General features: G+C 34.9%; 1 protein-coding gene across 3 annotated transcripts in view; it reads right to left on the bottom strand.

Annotated features, from left to right (window-relative positions):
* The window catches only part of LOC149084090 (tyrosine-protein phosphatase Lar-like), a 205,455-nt gene that overhangs the window by 20,128 nt on the left and 158,632 nt on the right, over positions 1 to 26,695 (bottom strand). For 2 of the 3 annotated variants that reach the window (XM_089234444.1, XM_089234443.1), the window contains 11 exons: positions 23,811 to 23,911; positions 21,249 to 21,444; positions 20,791 to 21,075; positions 12,321 to 12,629; positions 7,827 to 8,138; positions 5,692 to 5,901; positions 4,528 to 4,620; positions 3,502 to 3,688; positions 3,179 to 3,386; positions 1,655 to 1,841; positions 1,293 to 1,387 (listed from right to left, as the gene is read on the bottom strand). In XM_089234444.1, coding sequence (XP_089090570.1) covers positions 1,293 to 1,387; positions 1,655 to 1,841; positions 3,179 to 3,386; positions 3,502 to 3,688; positions 4,528 to 4,620; positions 5,692 to 5,901; positions 7,827 to 8,138; positions 12,321 to 12,629; positions 20,791 to 21,075; positions 21,249 to 21,444; positions 23,811 to 23,911 — 2,183 coding nt within the window. The remainder of the gene's footprint in view (positions 1 to 1,292; positions 1,388 to 1,654; positions 1,842 to 3,178; positions 3,387 to 3,501; positions 3,689 to 4,527; positions 4,621 to 5,691; positions 5,902 to 7,826; positions 8,139 to 12,320; positions 12,630 to 20,790; positions 21,076 to 21,248; positions 21,445 to 23,810; positions 23,912 to 26,695) is intronic. The other variant, XM_089234445.1, reaches the window with a different exon arrangement.

The following is a 26,695-nucleotide window of genomic DNA, read 5'->3' as shown; positions in this document are numbered from 1 at the left end:
TTATTTCTATAATAATTATCACTCAAATATACATTCAAAAAAAACATAGAAAACTCTGTCATTCTTTGGTTTTCTTCAGCACCCTCGTTTTCAACAAGTCGCAATGTTATTGTCAAGCGATTCTTTAAAAGCATCTGTGTTGCTTATTTGCAAAGTATCTTTGCTGTCATTTATATTGATGGGATATTGCCAGACTCCGATATTAATATTCCTTATCATAAAGAAAAAGGCAATGTCGCAGTAGACAGAGAGAGATTAATATGAACAAGTTTCCAAAATTCAAGGTTCTAATGTATTTAAGCACCTGTGTTGGTTCGAAGTAAAAGAAAATAATTATATTGATTGCTTTTTCAAACATACATTTCATCTTCACCCCCCCCCCCCTCCTTCCATTGCATTGAATGGATGGTCAAAGGCAGATGGATAAATTTTGACTTCACATGGTTCAGCGTCTGTGCTGATCACCTATTCCTGTAGTCACAGTGCTGTTAATCACTACTACTACCACTTACGCGTACCTGCAGCTTGTAAATTTTCATAAGAACTGGTTAGTAACTACCAGAGATGCATTTATGGTTCACCCTCAAATTTGCCACCCTGTGCTATAACCTGCTTGATTCCCCTTCCCAATTTCTGCAATTACACCTGTGTCTTTTGGTCACTTACATACTTGGACATGCTCTAGGTCACTCTTTTGGCCACTCGCTGACATGGTTCCTTGCTTCATAGGTCACTCTTTTGATCATCTACATATTTACACTGCTCTAAGCCCTTACTTTGGTCATTCACATGCTTCCGTGCATGCTAGGTCACTCTTTTGGTCATTGGCAAGCTCGCACATGCTCTAGGTCACTCAATGACCTGATCCCTTGCTCTGATGACCTGATCCCTTGCTCTGTAGGTCACTTGTTTCATCATTTCTCATGCTTGCTCACACTTTAAGTCACTTTTTTTGCTCACTCACGTGCTTGCAAACTCTCCAGGTCACTCACTGACACAATACCTTGCTGTCTGTGCAGAGGCAGATTTATTGAAGTTTGTACAAATTTTGTCTCCCATCTCCCACCCTTATTGGCCAGTCATTCCTCAGAAGTGCTGTCCCTGTAAACTTGCTACCCTGGGCTATAGTCTGCTAAGCCCTCCTCTAAGTATGCCACTGGTTACTACTGCAAAATTATTTCCTTAATGCCACTGATGATAATTTGTCCCAAACCCTACAAGGATATCTAGTCATCTAGCAAAAAAAACAAAACAAAAAAAACAAACAACTGTAAAGCAAAAACAATACTTACGGCATATTTTGTTGAATCCAGTTTTGAAGGTCTTCTCCATGACAAGGACATACTATGTGTAGTAACATCTTGTGCTCGTAACTGAGTTGGAACATCTGTAAAGAAGATACCCATTATTTCTATACTCATATAAATTCTTTGGATTGAAAAAATGAAATCCAAGTAATTTTCTTCCAACACCTGGAAGATGTGACGGCAAGTAAAACCCAATGACTCAGATAAAACTGAAAGAAATTCATGCTATAATTCATCCATTTAAATTTGACCTTTTTTTTTCGAACATGATTGTACATGGAAAAAATTTTCAGTGTAACATCAATACTGGATTCTACTAAATAGAAAAAAAATAAGTTCTTGATTACCAGTAGGCGCTACCCTGACTGTAATGAGTTCTGACAGACGTCCTAGACCTTGTCGAGTCAAAGCAGCAACACGAATGGCATACATAGCATGACTATCAAGTCCTGTCAGTTCTGCTGACCATGTGAGAGGCACCTGTTTGCTGCTCCATTGGTCAAGATCTTCCACCGGAGTCTGAATGTATAATACCTAGGAAAAAATCAGAAGGAATTTCGAAACATTTCATTTATAGAATAAGGCGTGTTGTTAATACACAAGAAACAGAAAACTGAATAATTTATTTTTTTATGTATAATTAATAACCATGTATTATTTCTGGAAAGAGAATAATTCTACATTTTTGGAGAGGGAAAAAAAGTACAGTAAAACCTTTCTTAATGATTACCCTACAGATACGGTCAACCTTGTTCTACAGCCCAATGAGAATTTCCTGAGAAAACATATACTTAAAATATGAATTTCAAATTCCTATTTGACTGTCACCCTCATATTCGGTCACAGCCACTATTCTCATCATTCATTCTTATGTGTTATATAAAATGTTCAAGAGAATCTAACAAAACAATGAGCCCCTCCCCTCTGCTAACTATACAATGTACAATTAACTGGACACCAAGCAAAGATGAATTTCCAAAAGAAAATTCTCATTCTTCTGTGTGGAATTAAACCACCAACCACTCACAATTCGGCCGAGTGCTCCACTATGAAGCTAAAAAGAACAGACACTTTCTCTCCTCAGATACATATGTTTATGCTGGATAGGACTGTGCTGCAGAGAGCCTCCTAACTCAGCAACAGTTAGTTCATAGTTTCATTGCATGTCACCCTTTGGGGCTAAATGTGTTTACAGTTCATTGAATGGCACTCTCTGAGGGCAAATGTTGTTACGAGCAGTGATAAGCCAGAGCCTAGACAATAGGCTGTAGGCATTTTTTTTTCTTTCTGACTTTGAGGTATTTTAATTAATTCTTATTAAAAAATGTATCTATTCCATCCTAAATCATTGTTGCGGTTGAAAAATATTTTTCACTCCATGACACTAAATGTACAATCAATCGATGTATAACACATTCAAATGAAAGTGTTTCATAAGTATTGAATAAAAATAAAGTGCAGCTTGTAAAAAGTTGTGGCTAAAAACTTTTTTCTCCAGTCGTTTTTCTGGATGCAGATTATTTATGGAGGGGGGGGGGGAGAGAGAGAGAACACCACAACAAATGTTTTCATGTCCCGTTATTAATTATATTGTGTAATTGTACAAAAGTATATGCCAGTTTTGCACATAATTTCCAACTGAAGTTATTGAAATTGCTTTCATTTTAAAATGAAGATTCCTTTTAACAGCTCAAATGGGAATCCCCTTTTTTTACGGTCAACTTCATTTAAGAAAACATTTTTCTATACCACTGGTGCCTGCAAATAGCAGTTTACTGTACACACATTTCAATTAAAGTGAAAAGAAAACAAATATTATACCTAAACTTATTTAAAAAATGTAGAAAAAAAATCTACTTATTAATATTTACCTGGTAACCCAGGATGTCCAAGAAATATGGCACCTGGTCCCACCAGACTTCTACTGACTGATCTGATGTCGCCATGGCCTGGACATTCGTTGGAGCTGGAGGTACATCTCCAGGTGTCTGGACAGTGACTCTGCTGCTCCAGGGTCCACCCCCTTTCGATGTGAAGGCTCTCACTCGGAATGTGTATTCTGTGTTTTCATCCAAAGTGCTGAATAAATAAAAATAAATGCATAAAATGAACATACCACAGCTGAACAATGCATCATTTACGAGTATTTGATTCATTTTTATATTTAAAATTGTTTTTTAAATATAGAAACTACCTGAAAACCATTCGAGTATTTGTTGTGTTCCGATCTGATGATGAAGAGTCTGAAGTTTTGTGGAACTGTAAGCTGTAGAATGTTATGTTTCCATTGCTGTACTGAGGAAGTGGCGACCCCCAAGATATCACTACTGTCGTTGGACTCTGCAGGCGATGGGTCAAGTTCTGGGGTGGTGCAGTTGGAACTGCAATAGAATAATTTGAAAATTTTATTAAAGATTATCACACTTGATTGAATATGATGTCTATTTTGACTCAATTCAAAGAGAAAAACCTATTTGACTGAATTTCCAGAAAAGAATGTACGCTTCCAGTGGAGGCCAACTACAAATGGCTACTTAACCACATATTTGCATATAATTTGACCAGTTTAGTTGAAAAAAAGATGTTATTATTCATTTGCTATATCAGATTAATTAGCTATCTATCAAAACCTCACATTATGCTGAACTAAAAAATGATAATATGTCTCATTTGAGTATATCCCGCTAGGTGAATTCATATCCAAGTAATAACTAGATGAATGCCAGTCCTCTGTAAGAATTTTTGCACCAATAAATAGGTGTCAGTGGTTCAGAAATTCATTTAAACGCTTCACATCCCTAAGAGGAGATTTTGAAGCATTCACCGAGGAATGGGTGCATCTCTCCTGAAGTCATTCATTCATAACAATAAATCTTATATATATATATATATACAGTGATCTCTCACTTATACGTTTCACTCACTTATAAGATGATTTTCTGTGCTGCTGTCAAACATACAGGTAAATAATGCTATTCACTTACACGCCTCTTTCACTTAGGCAACGTGTTTTCTTGTTCCCCTGAACTTATGCATAAGTGAGAGATGACTGTAGTTATAGTTTTCTCTGGAGTATTATTATATAAGAGTTCCTTTGCATAACTCATAAATGTAATTGAATCAAAAATTTCGCCTCCTAATATTTTGATTAATAAAACTTATTTCATTTTCATAGTGCGAGTATTAACATTTCCTTTAAGACAGAAACAGTGTTACTCACCTCCCTCTGGAGTAGGTAAAAAGACATGAGCTTCTTGGCCCCAACCCACCGCATTCTTTCCAGAAAGGAAGAAATGATAAGTTGTGCCTTGATCTGTAAGATCATGCAAAAAAAAAAAATTGTAGATGAGGAAATAAAAAACATACCTAAATATGTGCTTATTATTTATTGAATTTATTGATACATATTTATAGGTTTGAGAAACACATACTCTGATTTGATGATAGTATTACTATGAATGTAAATCCTTTTCATCATGTGTACAGGCATATCACTTTCTTAAATGGTAAACATGAATTTTTTAGGTTTTTGATTTAACAAAAAAATTTGATTAGATAAGTTGTGTAAAATGTTTGATTATAAACTGTAGAGCTATTATACTATGTCACGCTATAACCCTGCAAGTTTATGTATGACGAGAATTATCATGTTCTCTTCCCCATTACTTCATTAATTAAGATAATCATTCTCCTTAAAAAAAACATCCATTATACTGCGGCTGATCTGTTTTGCAGGAGTGGGGGGGGGGGATAAAGTATGTTCCTGACACCTATATTATGACAGACAAAGCTCTGATGTATTTTTACGCATGCTGAACATACATTTCAAATGTGACTGGGAGAGAATGCTAACATTAATAATCAACACCTGGTGTTATATTTCATTCTAAATCAGTGAGTGATTGACAAATTGCATACTGTGGAACTTCTGGGTGCCTACAGAATTTGCAAATACAGACGATGCTCTGTTTTACGAACCTCCAATTTACAAGCATGCTCTTTTTTATGAACTAGTCCTGTGTCTCTAACAGCATTTCAAAGTACTAAATCACCACCAGAACAAGAAACATGCATAACTTGGACAACATAAATTATGTTAGGACAACACATACACTTAGAACACACATTCCAGCATGTACTAAATCGTTATAAATTCTGCAAAAATATGTATGAGATGCATTTAGGATTAAGTAGTGAGGGCGCACCTAAAGATTAGACAGGATTGCCACATCATATTTAGAATTTTAATCTCATTACCAAAGAAGCTGCGATTTAAAAGAAATAGGAACTTACACTACCCTCTTACTTACACTTTTTGCTCTACTACATTTGATTTGAAGTTAATTGAAATTATTATTTCATAAAAAACTGAGATAAAACTTACCAAGATTAGAAACCTGATAGACACTATCTAAGGGATTAATCTCAATTTCTTCAAGTTGGCCGATTTGTCCATCGGGTGCAGCTCGCCCGTAACGCAATCTGTACATCATTAATTTCCCGTAGATATTAGATGGGGGAGTCCATTGAACTTGAGCTACAAGAGTTGGCTCTTCTTGTATCAACTGAGCAGTCAATCCTGGTTTCGTGGGAACTGCAAAAGCAAAAAAGAAAACCCTTAGATTTTTATAACAATATTCATTTAACCAAACATGATTTCACTTTTTACTATTCATACAAAAGTTTCGACAACTGGCTGATGGGAAAGAAAATTATTTTTTCCTAAATCCATATTCACATCAATTAGCTGTTGAAACTTTTGTACAGAAATTTACATACATTAATAAAAATTTACAAAAATACATAACTAATGGAATTTTTTTTACAATTTATAGCCCTTTACAGATTCTCGAAGGATAGTGGGAGATCCATGAAAATAACCAACTTTTGCTCTCTGAAATGGACTCGTTCAAAGTTTTACTGCTCACCCCCTTTTTTTTTCTTACCTTTCAAATCCTATATAATATTGTTAAAAACAATGGCAAGCTTTATTGCGAAGCTTGAGTATAGCTTTTGAAACCCAACTGATGGGGCGTCTATATGATTTTCTTTCTCATTCTTGCCCCTAGAGGGAGTTGTCAATCATCCCTCCCTGTCCTTCCACAAAAATCTCTCACATACCCATACCCCCCACTCCTCATCTCAGCTGTCTTTGGCAATTTTGCCTTTTTGCTTGTAGTCATCTGTGGCCAGTAAAGAGCTAAGACAATGCATTGATAAAATTATGAGAAAATATTTGTTATAATTATGAAACTATCAGAGGCTCCAGTATTTTCGAGATTTTCTAGTATTTTCATGTCATGAAACATGATCTTTTAACACTTTCTATGTATAGAAAATTCCTCTGTCAGTTATAAAGACAGTAAAACCTGAATTATTTGATGCCCCCTTATCTGGAACTACAATCAGAACAGCTTATACGAAGGTCGGAAAAAAAAACAGCTAAAATATTCATTATACAAGAACTCTGTTATATCCGTACTGGCTTGATAAGCATTGATAAGCAATGCAAAATTCATGGGAAATGGAAAAACCTGTAACATGTGAAAATTTGCAACATCTGTGTTCGTTATAAGTGAGTTTGATTACATCTCAATGGATGTCAGTTTTCTTAGTGATAATTCCCCCCCCCCCCCCCGGAAGGAAAAATGTCTGATATTCTCCTGCAGGTGAAAATGAAGAGAATGAGAAGAAGCAAAGGCACTTTGCAAGTGTGAATAAGTGATATAAGTGATATTGAAGGACCGAACCCCCTCCCCAACTTCACATCTCTAAGAGATATTGAAGCTGCCTCAAATAAGTGACAGTAACACCTCGGAATAACTTTTGAAAGACAAAACTAAAATTTGGAGCCTAGACCCTCTTATTCGAGTATCCGGGGGGGGGGGGGACCCTTATGATAATGGCATCTAGTACTATGATTTTTGAGAGCAAGTGTATAAATTAGTAGGATTGTACTTCTAGAAAGAGTAAGGACCCTCTGGAATATCATCTTGCCTAAGAGCTTATGATACTGTTGAGACGACAATAGTTAAAGCAGTAATAATACTGTGACGCTTTAGGAATAAAGTTGCTAAAAAGCATTTCAATACAGCAGCCAAATCAAAGGCTAACTTATATGTCTGTTGAACATATATTCAATAAAAATTAACATGAATGAATCCTTAAATTGGTGTGCAGTAGTTTATCCAAAAATTTAGATTCATCAATAGAGGTCTGTCTTAATTATGTCAAATAATCGATGTTTTGCTGTACATATAAATGATGATGGATTTTTGAAAGAATTATATTACAGTCGAAACCCGTTATAACAAACTCCAAGAGACTGGAGAAATCACTTCGTTATAATGAAATTTCGTTATAAAGGAGTTCCAGGTTTTTGCATTGCTCCCATGTAAACTTATCTGGAGGATCAGAAAAGTGTTCATTAAAACCAGATTTTCCCTATAATGGTATTCGTTAAAACAGGATTCGACTGTACATGCAAAGAAACAAAAAAGTTAAAGTTATTTGACGCACCTCCACCAAATGTCTTCTCCGTTTTGACTCTGCTACGGGTCCCATCGCCTCTACGGGTCACAGCAGCCACTTGTATGGCATAGAGCGTGTCAGGCTGTAACTTCGTCACATTGTACTCCTCGGCGTCTTCACTGGCAACATCATATCTCTTTGGCTCATTCACCATATCACCATCTTTTGTAACTTCCTGTACATGAATCTGATAGCCCCGTATTAAGCCATTACGCTCTTTATTCAGTGGGGGTTTCCACCGAACCATTATTGCTGTGCTGTTGATTGCTGCCGTTTTGACCTGCCTTGGTTCACCAGGAACTGATTATGCAAAACACAATTAATAAGGTTTTAGGAAATGAAACACATCACACAAAAACAAAAATATAATGAAGAAGCCATCACAAGAAGAACTATATGAATGAATGCCAATGAAAGATATAAAATCCTAAATAACGTCAATAACAAGGAAAAGAAGGAAAGTACCACATACCTATGTATAGTACCAAGACAGTGAAAGCAATGAGCCAATAGTAACAGATTTTAAGTATTTTTATAGTGGAAAATAAATGCAGTACAATAATTACTTGAAATATCAATCAAAAACAACTTTATCAGACCATCAAAACATAATTTGGATTGAATAAATTTAAATAAATTTTATTATAAATATATCCTTCACCTTTTAACGGCCAATGTTCCTATGGTTTTATTAACTAGAAAGAAATATTTTTTGTTCATGAAAGAACTTGACTTTTTTTTTTCCCCTGAAGGTGCAAGATTTCGAAATTTTTCCCTTTTTTGTGAGATTTACAAAACAAAAATTTCATTCATTTCAACACTTATGTCATAAATTTAAATTTTCTTTGGTTTGTTTTAAATTTTAATGTTATTGCTATGGAAAAATCTAGAAAACATAAGAAATTTTTTCCATGAATTTTTTGGTTAATATCTTTAAACTGAAGGTGAAGGATCAGAAGAAGGAATAAGAGAAAAAATTGAGAAAATCAATTCAAATCTGAATTCGGCTGGTAAAAGGTTAACCGAAGATTTGACGATAATAATTCTTCTGAAAGAAGTTCAAGCATTTTTTATAAAATTGAAATAAAATGGTTTTAATCATGTTCTCAAGTTAATTGTGAAGAGTAGCTTGAATTTCATCCCTCTGTTAAATCAATGCAAGACTGGGGGTGGTGTTTGTAAGTTTTTGTCAAAGTCTGAAAATGAGCTAAGTGTGTAGGTTCATTTTGGTTTGAATCTATCAGAATGTGTGATGAATCGAAAATAATTTATTTTTTACAAAAAAAAAAAGACATTGATTACACTTTAAGGCGAGGAACTCAAAAAGTGTTGAGCAAATAAAACATTTTACAGTTTTGACAAAAAACTGAATATAGCATAATCCATTAAGAATAAATTCTCATTGCTTTTGAGTAAATTTTCAAGAAAAATAAAAGACTTTGCCATGGCCCCCAATCTCTTAGAGCAGGGCCCTAGGCTGGGATCTTTCCAGCCCCCTGGGCTCCCTTCTTGATGAATTTATATTGTGAAAAAAAAAACAGAGAATGATGAGAATCGTCCCAGGGCTGGAGCCCTATCAGCCCCACCCTTGTGGGGGCCATGGACTTTGCAACACCTGATGGTTGATACTAACCATTGAATTTAATTTCTCCATGTTTCAAACTTATTGATAATGAGTTAAAAATTTTGTATATTACGATTTACAAGTATTATACAGATGATCAAAAATATAGGAACATTAATATTATTTTAACTTGTCAGGAAAGAAAAAGTTTAATGCGTATCAGTTGTTATGTGCTTAATTCCTACCTTAAAATATGTAAGACTTTAGTAAAATTAAAAGTTGAATACTTGGCAATTGTACAGGTCCTACTTTAAATATATTGATCTGAGAATAAAACAAAATTCTTTCACGCGAATCTTACTACAATGCAGGCAATCAAGTTAGTATGAAGGTTTACAACAACTGGCTGATACAAAGATAAATTCAGGAAAGAAAGAAAGAAAATTCAACTGCCTTGCGGAGAATCAAACCTACATCCTCCCACTTGTTCGGTGAACACCTTAGACCACCAGATTACAAAGGCAACAAACATCAATTTTTTCTTAAAGCTTGTGTATTCTTTTCAGCTGTACGACATCCTTATAGCCAGCTGTTGAAAACATTCATATGGATAGCTGAGAGTAGCATCATCCTTGAATAAGTCACCATCTAGTGGCAATGTGAGCATTGAGAGCTCTAGTCTGAGTTAGGTCTCACTGTCCATGTACGATCCTGTTTAGCGCACACAAACTCTAAGGAAAAACTGATGTTCATTGTCTTTGCAGTCTAGTGGTCTAGGGTTCGATTCTCTGCAAGGGCAGTTGAATTTTCTCTTTCCTGAATTCATCTTCATATCAGCCAGCTGTTGAAAACCTTTGTATGGATAGCGGAGAGTAACATCATCCTTGAGCGAAAAGGCAGTGTCCCAATCATTCTCAATCACATTTTTGCTTAGACAAGACATTTCAGCCACAACAACTTTGGTCTGCATGGTATCTTCAGAACAAAAGAGACCAAAAGACATTTACAGTCTGAATTATTGCCTCCAATGGACTCATATTCAAAACATTGTCATGACATGATGTTTTTAATAATCCAACTTATCATATTATTAGATTTCAATCATGTGTCTTTCTGAATGAATTAGATCTGGGTTTTTCCCGAGACAAAAAGACTGGAGATGTTCTGAACTCAGAGAAGTGATCCCATGTACTCGCTCAAGGCGATCAAAACATAAAAATGTGTACCTTTAGAGAGTACAAAAACTGTTAGTTAAGAGTGAGTCTCCCCCTTTTTGGTTGAGCAATTATGTAGTTCCAAAAATAGCTATGGTGACTGTGATCCTATTAGTTTGATCACTTATTATGGTTTCTTTGACTGGGTGAGCGTCAGTTATTTTACCATGACATGAGTGTTAGCTAATTTTGAAATGCAAATTGCATTTGTTCTGATTTTTATAAACTAAAGAGTAAACATTCACTTTTCAGAATACAATTCTGTCTTTTATTGCATAGAGTTGTTTCTTGGCCACAATTTAAAGTAGGTTAGGGTCTTTGCATAGCTTTGAACTCACAATATTTACATTATGCAATTTTCTTTTTTCTAAAAAAGTCATATCAAAAATGCAAATGTTTGCAGAAAATGATATTGCTGGTCCTGCAAATAAATATAATTATGCTTAATGTTTTTCTTCTTTGCTCCAAATTATGTAAAAAAAAGGTAAGCTCGACTTCATGTCAAGTCTTTTTCATATACTGGGATAATACTCTTAAAAGTTTAACACATACATCACTATATACATAATACAAAGATAAACTTTGTTATAAATGATGAACTTTAAAGTGAAGGAAAAAAAATTAACAACAGCAAATGAACTACACAAGCGAATTGGAAAGAAAGCGAATATGACACAACAAGTAGCATACAGGGAAGCAGCCTGTATCATTCAAACATTCAAATAATGCATCAAAGGTTACAAACAAGCATATTTTTTTTTCTCTTTGAATCATCAAAGTAATTTTTTGTCCGAAAAGATTCACAGCATAAAACTTCATAGAAATATTTCTGTTATTGACACATACATACATATATATTTATATAGTAGAAAAAAGAAAAAATTTCAAAGATTTGAAAGAAGGACAAGAAAGACAGACAAAGATGAGAGATAGTGGGTCAGATAAAAAAAAGGATGGGTTCATATTAAGAGTTGCCAGCTGGTGTTATGAGCATTCACAGGTACTGAGACTGACATTCGTGCAAGCATGCATGAAACTGGCTGGAAAATGGAAGGAAAAGGTTACAAAGGGAATGGAGGTATTAGGATAGGACTGGTTACTGCATGCTGCAAAGGGACACTTCTCAAAAGCTGAACACCCTTAACATGATTAAGAAATCAGTATATATATGGACTTTGATGTATCGTGGGCAACGAAAAAAAATTGATTATCTATCTTTATGATTAAGAAATGCCACACTAAAACTCAAACTCATTTTACCATATACTTTTCAATATAAAGCAGACATCTCTTAAGCAGTTGTCCAAATCAAGCAAGATGTCTATAAGTATCTGTTGACATGATCTGTGGATCTAATCGTAGTGATGAATTACTTTTTAAATGGATATTAATTAATTTTTGCCTTTCCAAGTAGTTTTTTTTTTTTAAATATGCTGTTAAAATCATTTTGCATCTTTGACAAAGGTTTGGCCAAGCTGAATGAAAGCTGGATAATTTAGACACCAACATTTTAATTTGATAGGTTTATATTTGAATGCAAATTAAAGGCTTTGATGTTTGGATTTTCAAAGTTTCAAATAACAAACTATACACTGAATAAAAAGAGCAGGAAAAAAAAAGAGTGAGAAATGCCCCTTTACATGCGAAAGGGGGGAAGATGTTATTGAAGATTGGATACAGGGATTAGGTGTTTTTTATACATACCATCTTCATCTGTTCGAACGATCAGAGGCGACGAAGGTGGCCCATCGCCAACCTCAGTTCCAGCCAGAACCCATATGTAGTACTCCGTCCACTTTTCGAGGCCACCCAAAATGTAGGACCTCTCCTCCGGTCCTGTGGTGACCTCCCGGGCTTTGCCCGGGTCATCGCCATCTTCCAGTTTCAGGTACTTGATCTTATAGTAGGATATGGCACCATTCTGCTGCTCTCGGGGTGGGGGTTTCCAGGTGATGCGTAAGGATCGGGAGTCAATGGCTGAGCCATGAACATCTTGGGGAGGGGCGCCAGGCACTGTGGAGGAAGGGAGGGAGGAAAGGGAAGAGTGCGATATGTGCAGATGGGAATAATGTGGCTGTGGCTTTTGATTTTTTAAAAATATAATATAAATATATATAATTTTAAATAGCTATTGATTTTTAAGATTAATATTTAGTTTCCTTTACTTGATATGACACAGCCAAAATAACAATTTAAAGCAAATAATCAAAATAATAACAGTAACAAATGAGACAAAAAAATAAGCATACTAGCATAGTGTTTGTCAAAATATACTCATTTGAGAAATATCAACATTGACTAAAAGCTGTGCAGCAGCCATTGCATGAAAAAGAAAAATGAAATTAAAGCTACTATTTTTCCACATAATTTGGACACTCAATTTTTACAGTAATATGACATTAAAAACTGTCAAAGCTGCAAAAGCTTTTTTGGAATAAATCAAATAATAATACACTACACTGTGCAAAATGAATGTGCAAAAACTAAAATGTCTAAATGCAGCTTGTGCAGAGTAGAATATTTTTATTTTTATCTTCTTAGTACAGCAAAGAAACAAAACAAGAAACTGTTATCCAGTAGCCAAACAGGCTGAATATAGTGATGGATCTTTCAACTGCAAGGAGCACAGCTCACTGCAGAGTTGATATTTTTCAAGGTGCAAATTTGAAGACAACTCAAAGCAATCATACATCATACATGAGAAGCTAACGGCAGTGCTAGGCTCAATGTACTACAGACTGATAACTCAAAAAAAATTCTTATCATGCATAAAACAATAAAAATAATGAGAAAGCTTTTTTAAGTGCCTTAATTATTTGTTCCTTTATAAAAAATATCCAAAACTTTCTTTTTTTGTGCATGCTTATTATTGATGTCAAAATGTTTAATTGATCATTTGTAAAGTTAAGTTAGCTTTACAACTTATGAAAATTGTCATAGTTTACTAAGGAATACTCATCTTTTTTAAAATTCAAATGAGCATTATTTAAAAGAGTTGCAGCAAAGATTACATCAAGTTGAATTTCAATGAAAGACATTAAAATATAAATGCATAACATTATATCTTAGACACAAGGTCAAATTATATGACCGATATTCAAGTAGGAAAGACCTTTTCAGTAAATAGAGACAGCATATGAAATTGACGTGAAACATTTACTGGAATATTGTGGAGTTGAATAACTAGGCAGGTAGGAAGAAACATGTCATTCATTTGAAAATCCTTGGCAGATTTGAAGAAAAGGGTAATCCATTTGAAAAGTAAGTAGGTACACTGGAAGAAATATGTCATTCTTCAAAAATTAGCTTTGCAGATTAAAAGAAACAAAATATCTACTTGAAAATTAGCTTTGCAGATTGAAAGAAGCAAATTACTCATTTGAAAATTAGCTTTGTAGATTGAAAAAAAAAATCATTTGAATATTAGTTTGATGGATTGGAAGAAACAACCTACTCATTTGAGAATTTGGATTGGAAGAAATGTATTATTTATTTGAAAATTAACTTGATGGATTGGGGGAAACATCCTACTCATGTGAGAATTTAGAGTGGAAGAAATGCATTATTTATTTGAAAAATAGGGAGATAGATTGGAAGAAACGTGTCATTATTTGAAAATTAGCTTTGTAGATTAAAAGAAACAAATTATTCACTTGAAAAGTAGGTACATAAATTGGAAAAAATACGCCATTGTTTGGAAGAGCAAATGTAGATTGAAGGAAAATCATAAATAGAAAGAAACAAGATAGTTATTTAAAAAAAGCAGCTTGGTAGATAGGAAGAAATGCATCAATTTTTTAAAAGAGCTATGCGGATTGGTAAACACATATCATTCATTTGAACATGGAACTAAGACATTCTGACATAAAAATGTAATGAAGCAGTAAGGTAGTGGTAAGCAGTAATGGAGAGATAATTTACACAAAGTATCCCAAGAGAAAATATCATTAATAACAGATATTTAAAGATTTCCAATAAAAAACCAAACAGACCCAAATGACTTATCATTGATTCAACCGATGTATTCCTCAGCAGTCAACTCAAAAAGAATTATGCATGCTGCAATGCCGTAAGCTTCTTGTCAACTGACACTATCATAAAATTTACTAATTACTAAAAAATTATTATTATTATCATTTTAAAACAGTAAAAAAATAAAAGAAATGATAAATGATAAATTTCAACTTTTTGTTACATAGGTATTAGTAAGGAAGAAGACAAGGAGGAGAGAGAGAGTGAGAGAGAGAGAGGAGAGAGCATCCAGTGTATGTGTAGGCAGAACCATTGGCAATGACAATCGGAGACAAATGAGATGGATGAAGCAATTATGTAGCACAGCACGTCGCCAGAATGTAGACAGATGATATATGCCCGACAGCAGCAGTTTGTAAAAAGGTAATACAGCATGCGCACTTGTTAGGCAACTCAGTTTGAGAGACAGAGGTACGGATATTCAGGAGGATCATTAGACATGCGTGTGGTATACAGGTTGGAAGAGAGGAGGACTATATATATATATATTTCAGGGTTATATGTATGTATAGAGAGATAGATATATGTATACAAATGAGGGGGAACAGCTGGCAACCCAATTGTTTCTATCAACAGTTCAGAGATTCACAGTTTTGTTTTTAGTAAGAAAAACAAATGTTATTTATTGCTATGATTAAATTTACTCGTCTAAATGCATGTCAGATCAAGAATAATGCAAAAAAATTTCTATCTTTACAACATTTACTTAATAGCTGTTTGGACATTAGTGATACCAACCCATCACCCCATAGATTGAAAACATCCTTTAGTTATGAACAACGTTCTGCAGTTGATAGATGAGCAACAGACGAATGAAACATTTCAGTCATTTCTCAATGTTGTCAAAGAACAAATGTAACTGTATTTGCAAATAATACTGGAGCACGAACTTGCTGAGCACACATGCAAAATTACAAGTTCTGATAATCAGTTAACTTTAAAATTGTAGGTTTGCTACAGATTTAATAATGTTTTGTTAGTGATTACGTCAAACAGCAGATATTCATAACAATACTTGCAGGGATAAAGTAAGTGTAACTGTCTTTCTTTCATGAGTGCTTTTCATAGGGATGCCAGCTACAGTTTTCCCATTAGAGATTTTATAGTAAATATATATATACCACCGAAAAAATGAAAAATGATGTTTCTATAGTCCTCGGTGAGCATGAGTAAAAGCATTAGAGTAAGCATGTTAGCATACAAAGGTTAGTGAGCTCAGTATATGCAGAAGAGATTCTGTGTGAATATATGAATACACAGTCTATGATACATCTGATTGTATCATAGTGAATGCTAGTTATTTGATAAGTTTAAGTTGAAATCAATCGAATATTCTCATTTTTAAAAATAATAAATAAAAAAATTCTTTTTAAAAATCGTCACCTTATAATGAAAAACTCATACATCAAGAATTCCCAATTTTACAGGAAGAACAAAAAAGGGATGGGATGTTCCCATTGAATAACACATGAAAGAGGTTCACTTTTTTCCTCTATATAAAGCAAAGATCACTCTCTGCCGATTTTTCCCCTAAAGCTGTAATAAGTGAGGTACAACTTTAGGGATATTGATGTTCTCAATCAAGAACTGCCAAAAAGTAATTTTTGAAAAAATTGACAGACGAGATTATCATTATAAGGTGCCAAAATATTAATTTAAAATACATTTTTAATTCTGCAAATCGCAGTATCTAATAAGTTATATAATATTCAAAGAATATTTTGCCCTTCAACTGCATGCATGCACCAATGATTTCAACCCAAGACAGCGCCTAATGTTCAAAACCCTCAAATTTTCTTCTCGTTTTTACTCAGGGGTTGAATTGCCTTTTAATTCAGATCTGGATGAGATGTTCATGTAGTATATTATGATTGTCACCGCGTGGTGTTCAAGTGGTCATAGTGAAAGACTCACATCGAGAGGACCCGGGTTCGAACCCCACTGTTACCACAGTGGTGGTTGCCTGAAGTTGGTTTTCTGTGGTTCCAACTTCAAGACGACAATGCACGCTAATCTCCCCCATTAAAAAGTCTTGTCAAAGACAGCAACAAATCTACAACATACAAATCTACAATTTTTACACTTCACTTATAACTCAAAAAATAGATGGCCGCACAATAACAAGCATTACACAGAAACAAACTTCAAATTAGTTTCACACAACATGGACAAGCACATTCCAACATGTACCAATTTGTTAGAAGTTCTACAGAGGAATATGGACGAGGTGCATGTGTGGTTTGGTAGTGGTATATTACAATTAACCAGTTATAATTGAATCTAGTTTTTAAATTATGTCAGTAATGAAATTGCAAACATTTATCTTAAAACAACATGTAAACCCAAGTATAACTAAGCAACCAAATATTGGAATTTAGCAACCTGGAACACAATTATGGTATATTGTTCACCATCAAAAATTAATGGCTTGAATCTCCTCCACTGGTTAATACCAGCAAGTCATTTCTTGTGATTTTGAATGGTTCCTTCATCTCTGATTATCAAGTGTTTCTCAAGGGTCTGCAGACACGGCAACTTTTCGCATCCAGAAATCCGGAGATTCTCCAGGGGGGGGAGGGGGGTACCCCCCCCTTTCCCATTAATTCGATCAAAAAAAAAATCACAAATTTTTTTTAATCAATTAAGAAAATGTTCCATCCCCCCAAGGAAGGCATATTCTGCACTGCCCCCGAGCAGAATATAATTCCATGTCAGTCTTTCCATACAGTTCATAAAACATATGTGTTTCCATTCGGGGATGCTATCCGTGACTAATAATCTTGGGTATATGAACTCTTAAAAGCTTTATATATTTAGCTTTATATAGCTTAAAGTTGAATATTTTCTTTCTGAAGACATATTTAATCGGAGGAAACAATTTAAAAAACTTCAAAATATAAAGCTGCTGACGAAAAAACTTGTGCTTACCGCACGACTGTTAATGGAATACAATAACGATTGTACACAAATTTCGGCAACCAATGTCATGCCCCTGATAAATGATTGCCGATACATGCTGTGTACACAAAGTCACGTCTTTGCCAGTTGCTTAAATGCGGTCACCAACTTTTTTTTTTACGGCTGCTTGATGGGAAATGACCACGGCTGTCCGATATGGGTGTTTTCCCTAACGATGACAGCAGTCATTGACGTCACGACAACGTGAAAGCTCGCGTAAAATCTAATTTTCTGCAAAAAATCTGGAGAGTGGGAGGAAGAATGGAAAATCCGGAGTCTACCGCGTAAATCCGGAGAGTTGGCAGGTCTGGGTCTGTTTTGGGTCCAGTTATCTTTGTTTTAGTAAAGCTACTTAATTACTATGAATCTTACTGTTTATACTTGTGGATGCAGCCTGTCAACAATAGGTGCACCAAATGCAGGGGTGCAAGTGCCCCTCATCCATTTTGGAGCAGCAAATTTCATTTTCGGAGCAGAAATTTTGAAAATGGAGAACTAAACATGAACTATAACTGCGATACAAGGAGTAATTTTTCTGTGAAATGCCCATAGTTTTGCTAAAAATGGTTGAAACAAATAACTCTAAATAAATTTCCTTCACAAATTAAAATTCATTAAAATTTTTTCTGAATTATCTTATCTGTCACTAATAAAACATACATTAGTGAAATGATGAATAAAAATTATTAGACTCTTTCAAATTAAGCAACATGCATACTGAAAACCTAGACAGCAAGAATTTCTGTAGCTTGAACACCAAAATCTTATTCATCCTGATATAGCAAAAAAAGTGCGTGCAGAATATAATAAGAGTTTCCGTGAAAAATTGGCTTCTCACAGAATTTAAAGGAATTATTAAATTTAAAAGCAAAATGCAGAAAACGAGGAAAATATAAATACCTTATTTACTTAAACAATTTCTCAACCTAAAATAGCATGTTAATAGATTACGAATCACGAGTCGCTTTGAGAAGTACAGTATCTCAATGACAATTTTTTTCCAATTTTTTATGCCCTTGAACATAAGATTTTGTATGTCTTATTCCATTAAAGCATTGGATGGACAGATTTTTCAATGTTCAAATAGACTTTCTTTATTTGTTAACAATGAAATAAAATGGTTGAATAAACCATTGAATAACCAATGTTAATTGGTTAGAGAGAGTTCATTGGTTTATTCAACCATTGAATAACCAATGGTTGAATAAACCAATGAACTCTCTTTCACTGTCTGCGTCACCATATGCTGAAGATAAAAAAGCCTTCACCAAAACTGGCAAAATTTTGAACTTTGGGCTGCTTTCAAAGTTACGAAGCTTGAATATGTCTGCCCAATATCTATCTCTCTATTCTCTGAACTGATTTCACTTCTTGTAATTATTTGCATTGTAGTGCAACCCATTCATCACACATAATCAATAGTTCTGTTGGTGATACAATATTAAGCAACATTCCAGCAATACGTGAGGGAGTAATGTACCATCCCAGCAATGCACGAGAGGGAGTGCAAAAAACAAGAAAGGGTGCAAACATTTCATTCTCTCCAACAACATGTTTTGGAAAGGTAGGACATTAATATAAAAAAGGTATCTCACAGAAGTTATGTAAAATGAGCACATGCTCCTAGTACAAACTCCTTCCTCTGACTATTGTTAAGAGCATGCCCCTCCCCCACCAATGAAGTGGCGGACCGTGCGGCCATATTGGGCGCCGCTCAAGCAGGGGTGCCCAATGGAGTTGAAAGGGTGGAAAAATTTTTGTCGACCAAAAAAACGTGGTCCAAACGTGGTCCGTAGCGCCAAAAAAAAGGTTCTGCATGGGTAGAAAATTTTTTCCCTTGAGCCGGCCCTGTTCACCAAATCCGGTTTTTCGCGATGTGAAATTGTTATGATCGGCAACCACCGACGATAACCACACGACCTCATAGTGGCTAGATGACAAAACTATGAATATATTAGCTGGAGTTTTTACAGATCCTATTTTTTCCCAAAGATCTCCGAAAAATTTCGGTAATTTAAACGAGTAAACCAATCCTCTTTTCGATGTATGCCGTCTTTGAACGCCGGTTGGCAGCAGTGAAATTACTGTTATTTTCAGTATATAACCTATAACCAGCAGGAGAAAAAACGGTCTCCGAAATCGGAAAATTTGGCATATTCATTCAAGGACTTTGATAGCCCGCCGGTTATACCAATAACAGTACAGGACTTAATACTTCATGGTAGTATAACTACTTTCCAAGGTCACGAGATAACGTGATTGTGGTAGATGGTGGGAAGTGAAAAAAAATGAAGTTTCTCCCGCCCCCCGCATCTTTTTCCGTGTCTCGGAAAGAACGCGTCCCGTGATCAAAATGTTCATATTTCTTTTTCCTAAATTAAGGGTATTTGACGTACAACAGTGCATTAGCGGTACCTCCGCGAACCACAAACAAGAATTGGCGCAAATGCGCAGGGATTCGGCGCCATGGCACACCGTGTAGCAAGAGAACCGTTTCGGCGCAGTTTGGCGCAGCTCTTGCACCCCTGCAAATGACTTGTACGAACATACTTTTTTCCACTGAGAAACTGGGTATTAAGATTTAATAACAATCACAAATGTAGGATTCCTGATCAGCATGACAATGACCAAGTGTATATACAGGGTGCCCTGTATGTTCTAGCACAGCCTTTATACTATCAACCCTCTGTCATAGAGGTATGATTCCATGTTAAAAAATGCTCAACACACACTCAAAAATTACCCTGTACCAGTTTTGAGATTTAAAGTACAGTGTGATTTTTGAACACCAGTTGAGCATTTTTTTAAATTAGAATCATACTTCTACGATGGAGGGTTGATGAGATAAAGGCTGCATTAGCACTTACAGGACACCCTGTATATATATTCCACATCAATGAATTTCAGATTTTTGCAACTGCAATTTTTACTCTCAGCTCATCCAAATCTGAATTTGAAGGTATCATGTTTATAGTAACAGAGTTCAAGATTAGGTCTTTGATCAAATGAATCAACCCTGTCGCACAAAAGCTTTGTGTTCAATGTTAATGAACACTGAGCTTTAGCAACAACTTGATTTCAGTTCCTTGAATGACGATGATGCATACAGCAGTACTATCTGATTGACACCAGAATTATTTCTCTGTAATAAAGCTAATAAAATTATAAGAAGTTTCATGCTTACCATACTGTTCAGTTCTGACTTGAGCCGGAGGTGTAGATGCTCCTTCACCCTGCCTTGACTTGGCAGCTACCCAAACATAATACTCTGTATCTGGATAGAGATCACTTAGTGTATGTGAATCAACATCTGGAAGACTTAGATGATATTGTTGCATAGTGAATGTATCATTCCAGTACAGTTCATAGCCTATCACTTTTTCTCCTGAGTGTGATGGTTTCGACCATGAAACCTGCACTGTTGTCGATGACGTTGCCACAACTCTCAGGTTGCTGGGCTGACTAGGAACTGGATGAAAGAAACATTATTTGACCGTAGTCAATTAATAAGCAAACTAAATATTATAATAACAATTACAAATATAACATTTGTTAACTTTAAATGAAATATCCTAACTTCTCAGAACTTTGCCAAAAAGGTTTTTAAATAATTTTAAACAAGAATCAAGAGTGTCCGTTCACCTCCTTGTTGAGTCTTCACTTGGACAGGAGCCGAATGGGGGCCAGGTCCTCGACTAGTGAAGGCTTGAATTCTGATTGTGTATATTGTATGAGGAGTTAGATCGCTTATTGTGGTGAGTTGGTTATTGTCCACAGGTTGAGTATTCCATGCAGATGTAGGAAGGTTTGGCCTCGTTGTATAATAAACCTTATAGCCCTGTGGGAATTCAGATTAAAAATAATTAGTAACTAATATAAATACAAATTTGAAGTAAAACAAAGAAGAAGAACAGAATTTGTTCATTCATTCAGGAATGCTGAACATAAAAAAGTAGAGTTTTGAAATAACAGTTTTATACTTAAATCACTGCTGATATGAAAAGCAGAAAACCACAGATTGCCATAATTTTTGGTATATGATAAATTCATTATATAATCACAATATTTTGTTATGATGTTTAACAAAGATACATGATGATAAACAAAGAATTTAAATAAATACCTTTGTGTGTGTCCCTGCAAAGAAAATTGATAATCATGAATAAAATTTATTTATGGCCAAGAGAAATTAACCTTTTAACAGCCAATGTTCCCAATTAGGAACATCAGTTTTGTCAATCAGAAAGAAAAAAAATTAAATTTACCGTATATACTCGTGTATAAGCCGACTCGTATATAAGCAGACCCCCCCCCACTTCAGGATCACCAAAACCGCAATAAATTGAAAACCTGCGTATAAGCCGACCCGAAAAAATCTGTGCATTTTAGAGAAAAATATTCTTATATTTTCATCAAAATGAATAGCTTGCAGAAATTTACAATAGAAAATGATTCAAACTTTTTAATCCATTTCATCTGAGTCTCCAAGCTCATCACAATCCATCAGATCATCATAGGAGGTGTAGCGTCTTCGTTTTTATCCTCATCTGGGCTGTCACCGCCATTGTCACTTTCAAAGAGGTTATAATCTTCAGTTCTGTCCATTGTATTGTTGATGCAACACTTTCTTGAAGGATCAAATGATAATTTCGGCGGAAACAGAATTCACGTCTCATGTACCCATTGTCATCAACTAAGATAATGTCAAGTTTCTTCAAGGCACCACTTTTTGTAGTTTCTTTATCATCGGAACTCACCATTCGATCCACAAATTCCTCAAATAGTCTTTGAAAGGCATGTTGATGCTCACATCTAAAGGCTGTAAAATCGATGTTAGCCCACCTGGTATCAAAGCCAATGATGTTTTTGATTTCTTTGCCTCGGCTTTGACATTATCGGTTCTGTGGGGTTTGAACATATCCCATACCGATAATACCGGTTTCTCGAACATTGCTACAAAAATGACTACTGATTGCGGGAGTAGATATTTTCTCATCAAAAATTGACCCGAGTATAAGCCAACACCCCCCCCCCCACTTGAGGAACAAATTTTTCCACAAAAAACTTATACACGAGTATATACAATAATTTTTTTTTTGTTTCTAATTTTGATTTTTTTTATGGATATGGGAAAAACCGGGAAAAATACAGGAATACAGGGAAAATTTTTTTCATGAATTTTTCTGATTGATATGTTTAAACTGAAGGATTAGAAGAAGGAAATGAAAGGGGGAAAAATATAAAAATCAATCTAAATCTGAATTCAGGTTCATGACTACACTGGAACATCATTTATTATACGTTCAAGAGGCAACTCAAAATGTTACATAAATGGGCGAGTTTAATAACTGAGAGGCTTTTACAAAAAAAATAATGTCGCTCCCCCGCAGACATACAAAATATTAGAATAATTCAATGTGCTTGATTGCATCTGCAATTCTGTTATAAAAATATCATTTTGATCATACTTGTAGGAAAAAAAATTAAACCGCACTTCAAATAACTTAAAGAAGTAAAATTTAGCAGAACATCGCGCGCGCACACACACACACACACACAAAGCACCTCTACAAAAGAAAACTCTACAGGAAATGATCAAAAGAACTTACTGTGTATGTGTCACTTATCTGTAAACCCCTGTACCCTCCAAATACTTACAATGTGTAGACTTTTTTACCCTGAGGGGGAATAATGCTGAAAACACTGGGAGATAAAAAAATTCTGAAATGGCATATGGCCGTGAAAACAACTGAAACCTGTTTCTTTGGGGCTTGCTGTGCCTGCATATTCTCAGAGACAAACAATAAACAAATAACTGAAGTGTCCACTTGAAATAGCTGTCAGCCAGCTCACTAGCTACTTTCTCATAAGTCAGCAATCACCTTGAAGTTCATGGCTTTTGCGGTGACCAATATGTAAAAAGAACTGTTGCAGGAACGCGTCTTCACTGCATACAAAAATTGAGCACATTTGACTTGATATAAATATAATTTGATGTTTTTTCAAAAGATTCTGAGTTTGGATTGAAATAAAAATGTTGAATAGAAGTTCCGCAGAGGAATATGAATGAGGTGTAGTAGTAATACTCGTATAAGCAACATATAAATGAGGTTCACTGTAGTAGTCATGTTAATTTTTACCAAGACATATTTCAAAGATCATGAAAGAACAATTCAATAGAAAAAAAACAATCTCGAAACATACTGTAACTTGACCATTTGGTTCTTTTGGAGGGTCCCACTGAATGACAACTGTGCTCGAGCTAAGGGGCCTCGCCTGTACATTCCTAGGAGCACTGCCGGGTTCTTTTGAGAAATAAATCATACAAAAATACTCATATCAGTACGAATAATGTAAAAACAGGAAAATATTTAATTTAAACACACTCAGAGAAAATGCATATTTGATTCAATAAATTTAAAATTCTGTAAACTCTTTAATTGATGAATACATCAAAACTATAACCGAAATTGATTTTTCATTAACTTTATGCACCTAACCCTGGAAATATCAATGTGGAATACAATTAAAATATGCATTGATGTGATCGTCTAATCACAATAAAAGAAATTTCATTTCAAAAAATCTCCATTTCAATTAATATTGCTATTATCTTTAATACTTGAACTAGTTGAATATACTGCTTCAAAATCCTACATCTTAATTTTTCCTCGCATAAACCATTTAAAATCAAACACTCAAATTGTATTATTGTTGTTATTATTTGGTATAGTCAGGAGATGCATGCAGAGGAATGGAAAAATGAAAAGAATCAGGTGGAAAAACTCTGAATAAAGCTGCTGAAGTTTTATAAAATGAAAGAAAACTATTTATCTTAATTTCCAGAAGGAATTCGATCAGGTCCAACATGGTAAACTCTTGAAGCACTTTTGCATGAGATTGGGATTGGAGGCAACTTGTTGAAGTGGATAAAATCATGGTTGAGAGATAGGTCACAATGGATTATGGTGAATGGGGAATTTTCTGAATGGGCAGGCATCATTAGTGGAACTCCTCAAGGAAGTGTACTTGGCTTCATACTTTTTCACTTTTTATTGATAAATTCGATCAGGGTATCGACAGGATTGTTAGCGAATTCACAGCTGACGTGAAGCTAATGGGGGTAGCCAGGATCCAAGTGATAGGGAGATGCTCCAGATGAACTTGAATATAACTGCAGCATGAGCTAATAAATGGAGCATGATGTTTAGTGTTTACAAGTGCATGGTCGCTCATTTTGGTTTGTACTACCTCGGTTTCACTTTTGAGTTGAATGGTACTGTTCTAGATGTAGCTAGGTTTACGGATTTGGGAGTTCTCATTTTTAAGCGGCTTAGGTTTTCTGAGCATTGTTCATCAGTGGTCACAAAAGTAAATAGAATGTCCAGTTCCATTCTTGAAAAGATCTCTTTCCGTTCTCTTAAAGTCTTTTTTTTTTTTGCTTTTCTCAGGCTTAGTTCATCTTGGACTGGAGTATACTGTATTGTTTTGGGGACCATACTTCACAGAGTGACATAGACTTGGTTGAGGGGGGTGCAGAGAAGATATGTGCATGCTTTCGTTGGACTACAAGGCTTGAGCTATGAAGAAAGGCTTGATTTCTTAAATATGTTTACACTGGAAGAACGCAGGTGTCGAGAGGAGGGATATGATAAAAAGCGTTAAATGTTTTCAACCAGATGGATAGATAAAACGATTCAAATAAAGAATCAGCAGCTCTGCGCAGAGTTTAAATGCAGGATATAGTGAAGTCATAGGTGGAAATGTGTACTATTCATAATGATCAACAAGTAACTATATGATCATGATAATTATTACTATAATAATAAATAATAATAACAATAGCAGGAATGCAGTGTGAGGATTAGGATAGAGTGCTAAACTTACTGCCACCGCCAAGGGATTCCACTGAGGGAAGGATGGAAATGCATAGATAAAAGAAAAGGGTGAAAAATGCAAAAGAATGCAGGCACTTGCAGGCAAGCAATTTGAATCAACAAACACAGAAAATAAATATTAAACGCACTCAAATCTAGACTCACTGCAGTCAAAACGAAAAGAAATTATCATAAATTTAGTTACTTTTGAGGTGAGGAATATGAATCTGAACTACTATATGACACGTTCAAGTACATAAATGCATTGTCTAGGACAAAATCCACATCTGAAAACTTAAAGCGGAACATATACAGACTCCATTTCTTAATGATTCCAAAAGGTCATGAATTAAAATTTTTGATCATTTATTGCCAAGATCAAGGTTATTCAAATCATGAGGTAAAAAATTACGAGAGATTTTTTAAAGGGGAGAGGTTCTCCCTGTTCCGATGCTTTGAGCTTTCAAAGCTAGATTATGTCCTTGAAAAAATACAAAATACACATACTTAAGTGTATACCTGTTTCTGTAATGGGTACAGGATGCAGAAAGCAGACAATAAAATTGTACATTTAGAAATGAAAAATTGTTTTTCTTTTTCCATTGAAAAAAAATTATAAAAGGAAGTTTAAAATATACCTGGAATCATCCTGTTTACTAGAGATCATAAATTTAAACAACAACAGAATGCAATGAAGAAAGACGATAGATAAATCGCAAAATACATTCTACCCTTGATATAAGGTCACTCTAGATCAAATTTGACGTTTTCTCCCCATTAAATTCATTTGTTTTTCATTTCCAATGGAAAAGCATCTTTTTTTTAATACCAAAATATTCCAGTTTTTAGTACAAGTAGTGGTTTAACAGGGTCTGTGATTAAAAATTCATGAAATAATCTGAAATTATGGTAATTAATAATTATGCAAATGAAGCATGAAGTACAGCAGAGTCTTAAAAATCTCAGACTGAACAAAAAAAAAGCCAATGCCCAACTGGTTTGGTGGGTAAGATGCTCGTCCACCACCATGAAGGTTGTCGTTGGGTCCCAGGTTCGAACGGGGGAAGAATAAAGATAAAAAGATATTTTCCCTAACTTAAGGCAACCACAGATAGATGGCACCTTCATTTCCAGCCCAACTCGTTAATTGCAGTATAGTGATGTGGCTGAACAAAGAGAAGTCTATACAGTTTGCAATGCAGTTTTTTTCCT

This window comes from Pholcus phalangioides, unplaced genomic scaffold (genome assembly GCF_987345545.1).
Source record: "Pholcus phalangioides strain wild (caught in Gottingen) unplaced genomic scaffold, Ppha-v1.0 ptg000008l_1, whole genome shotgun sequence".
NCBI classification, from domain to species: Eukaryota; Metazoa; Arthropoda; class Arachnida; order Araneae; family Pholcidae; genus Pholcus; species Pholcus phalangioides.
This window is presented reverse-complemented; position numbering and strand designations above follow the sequence as displayed.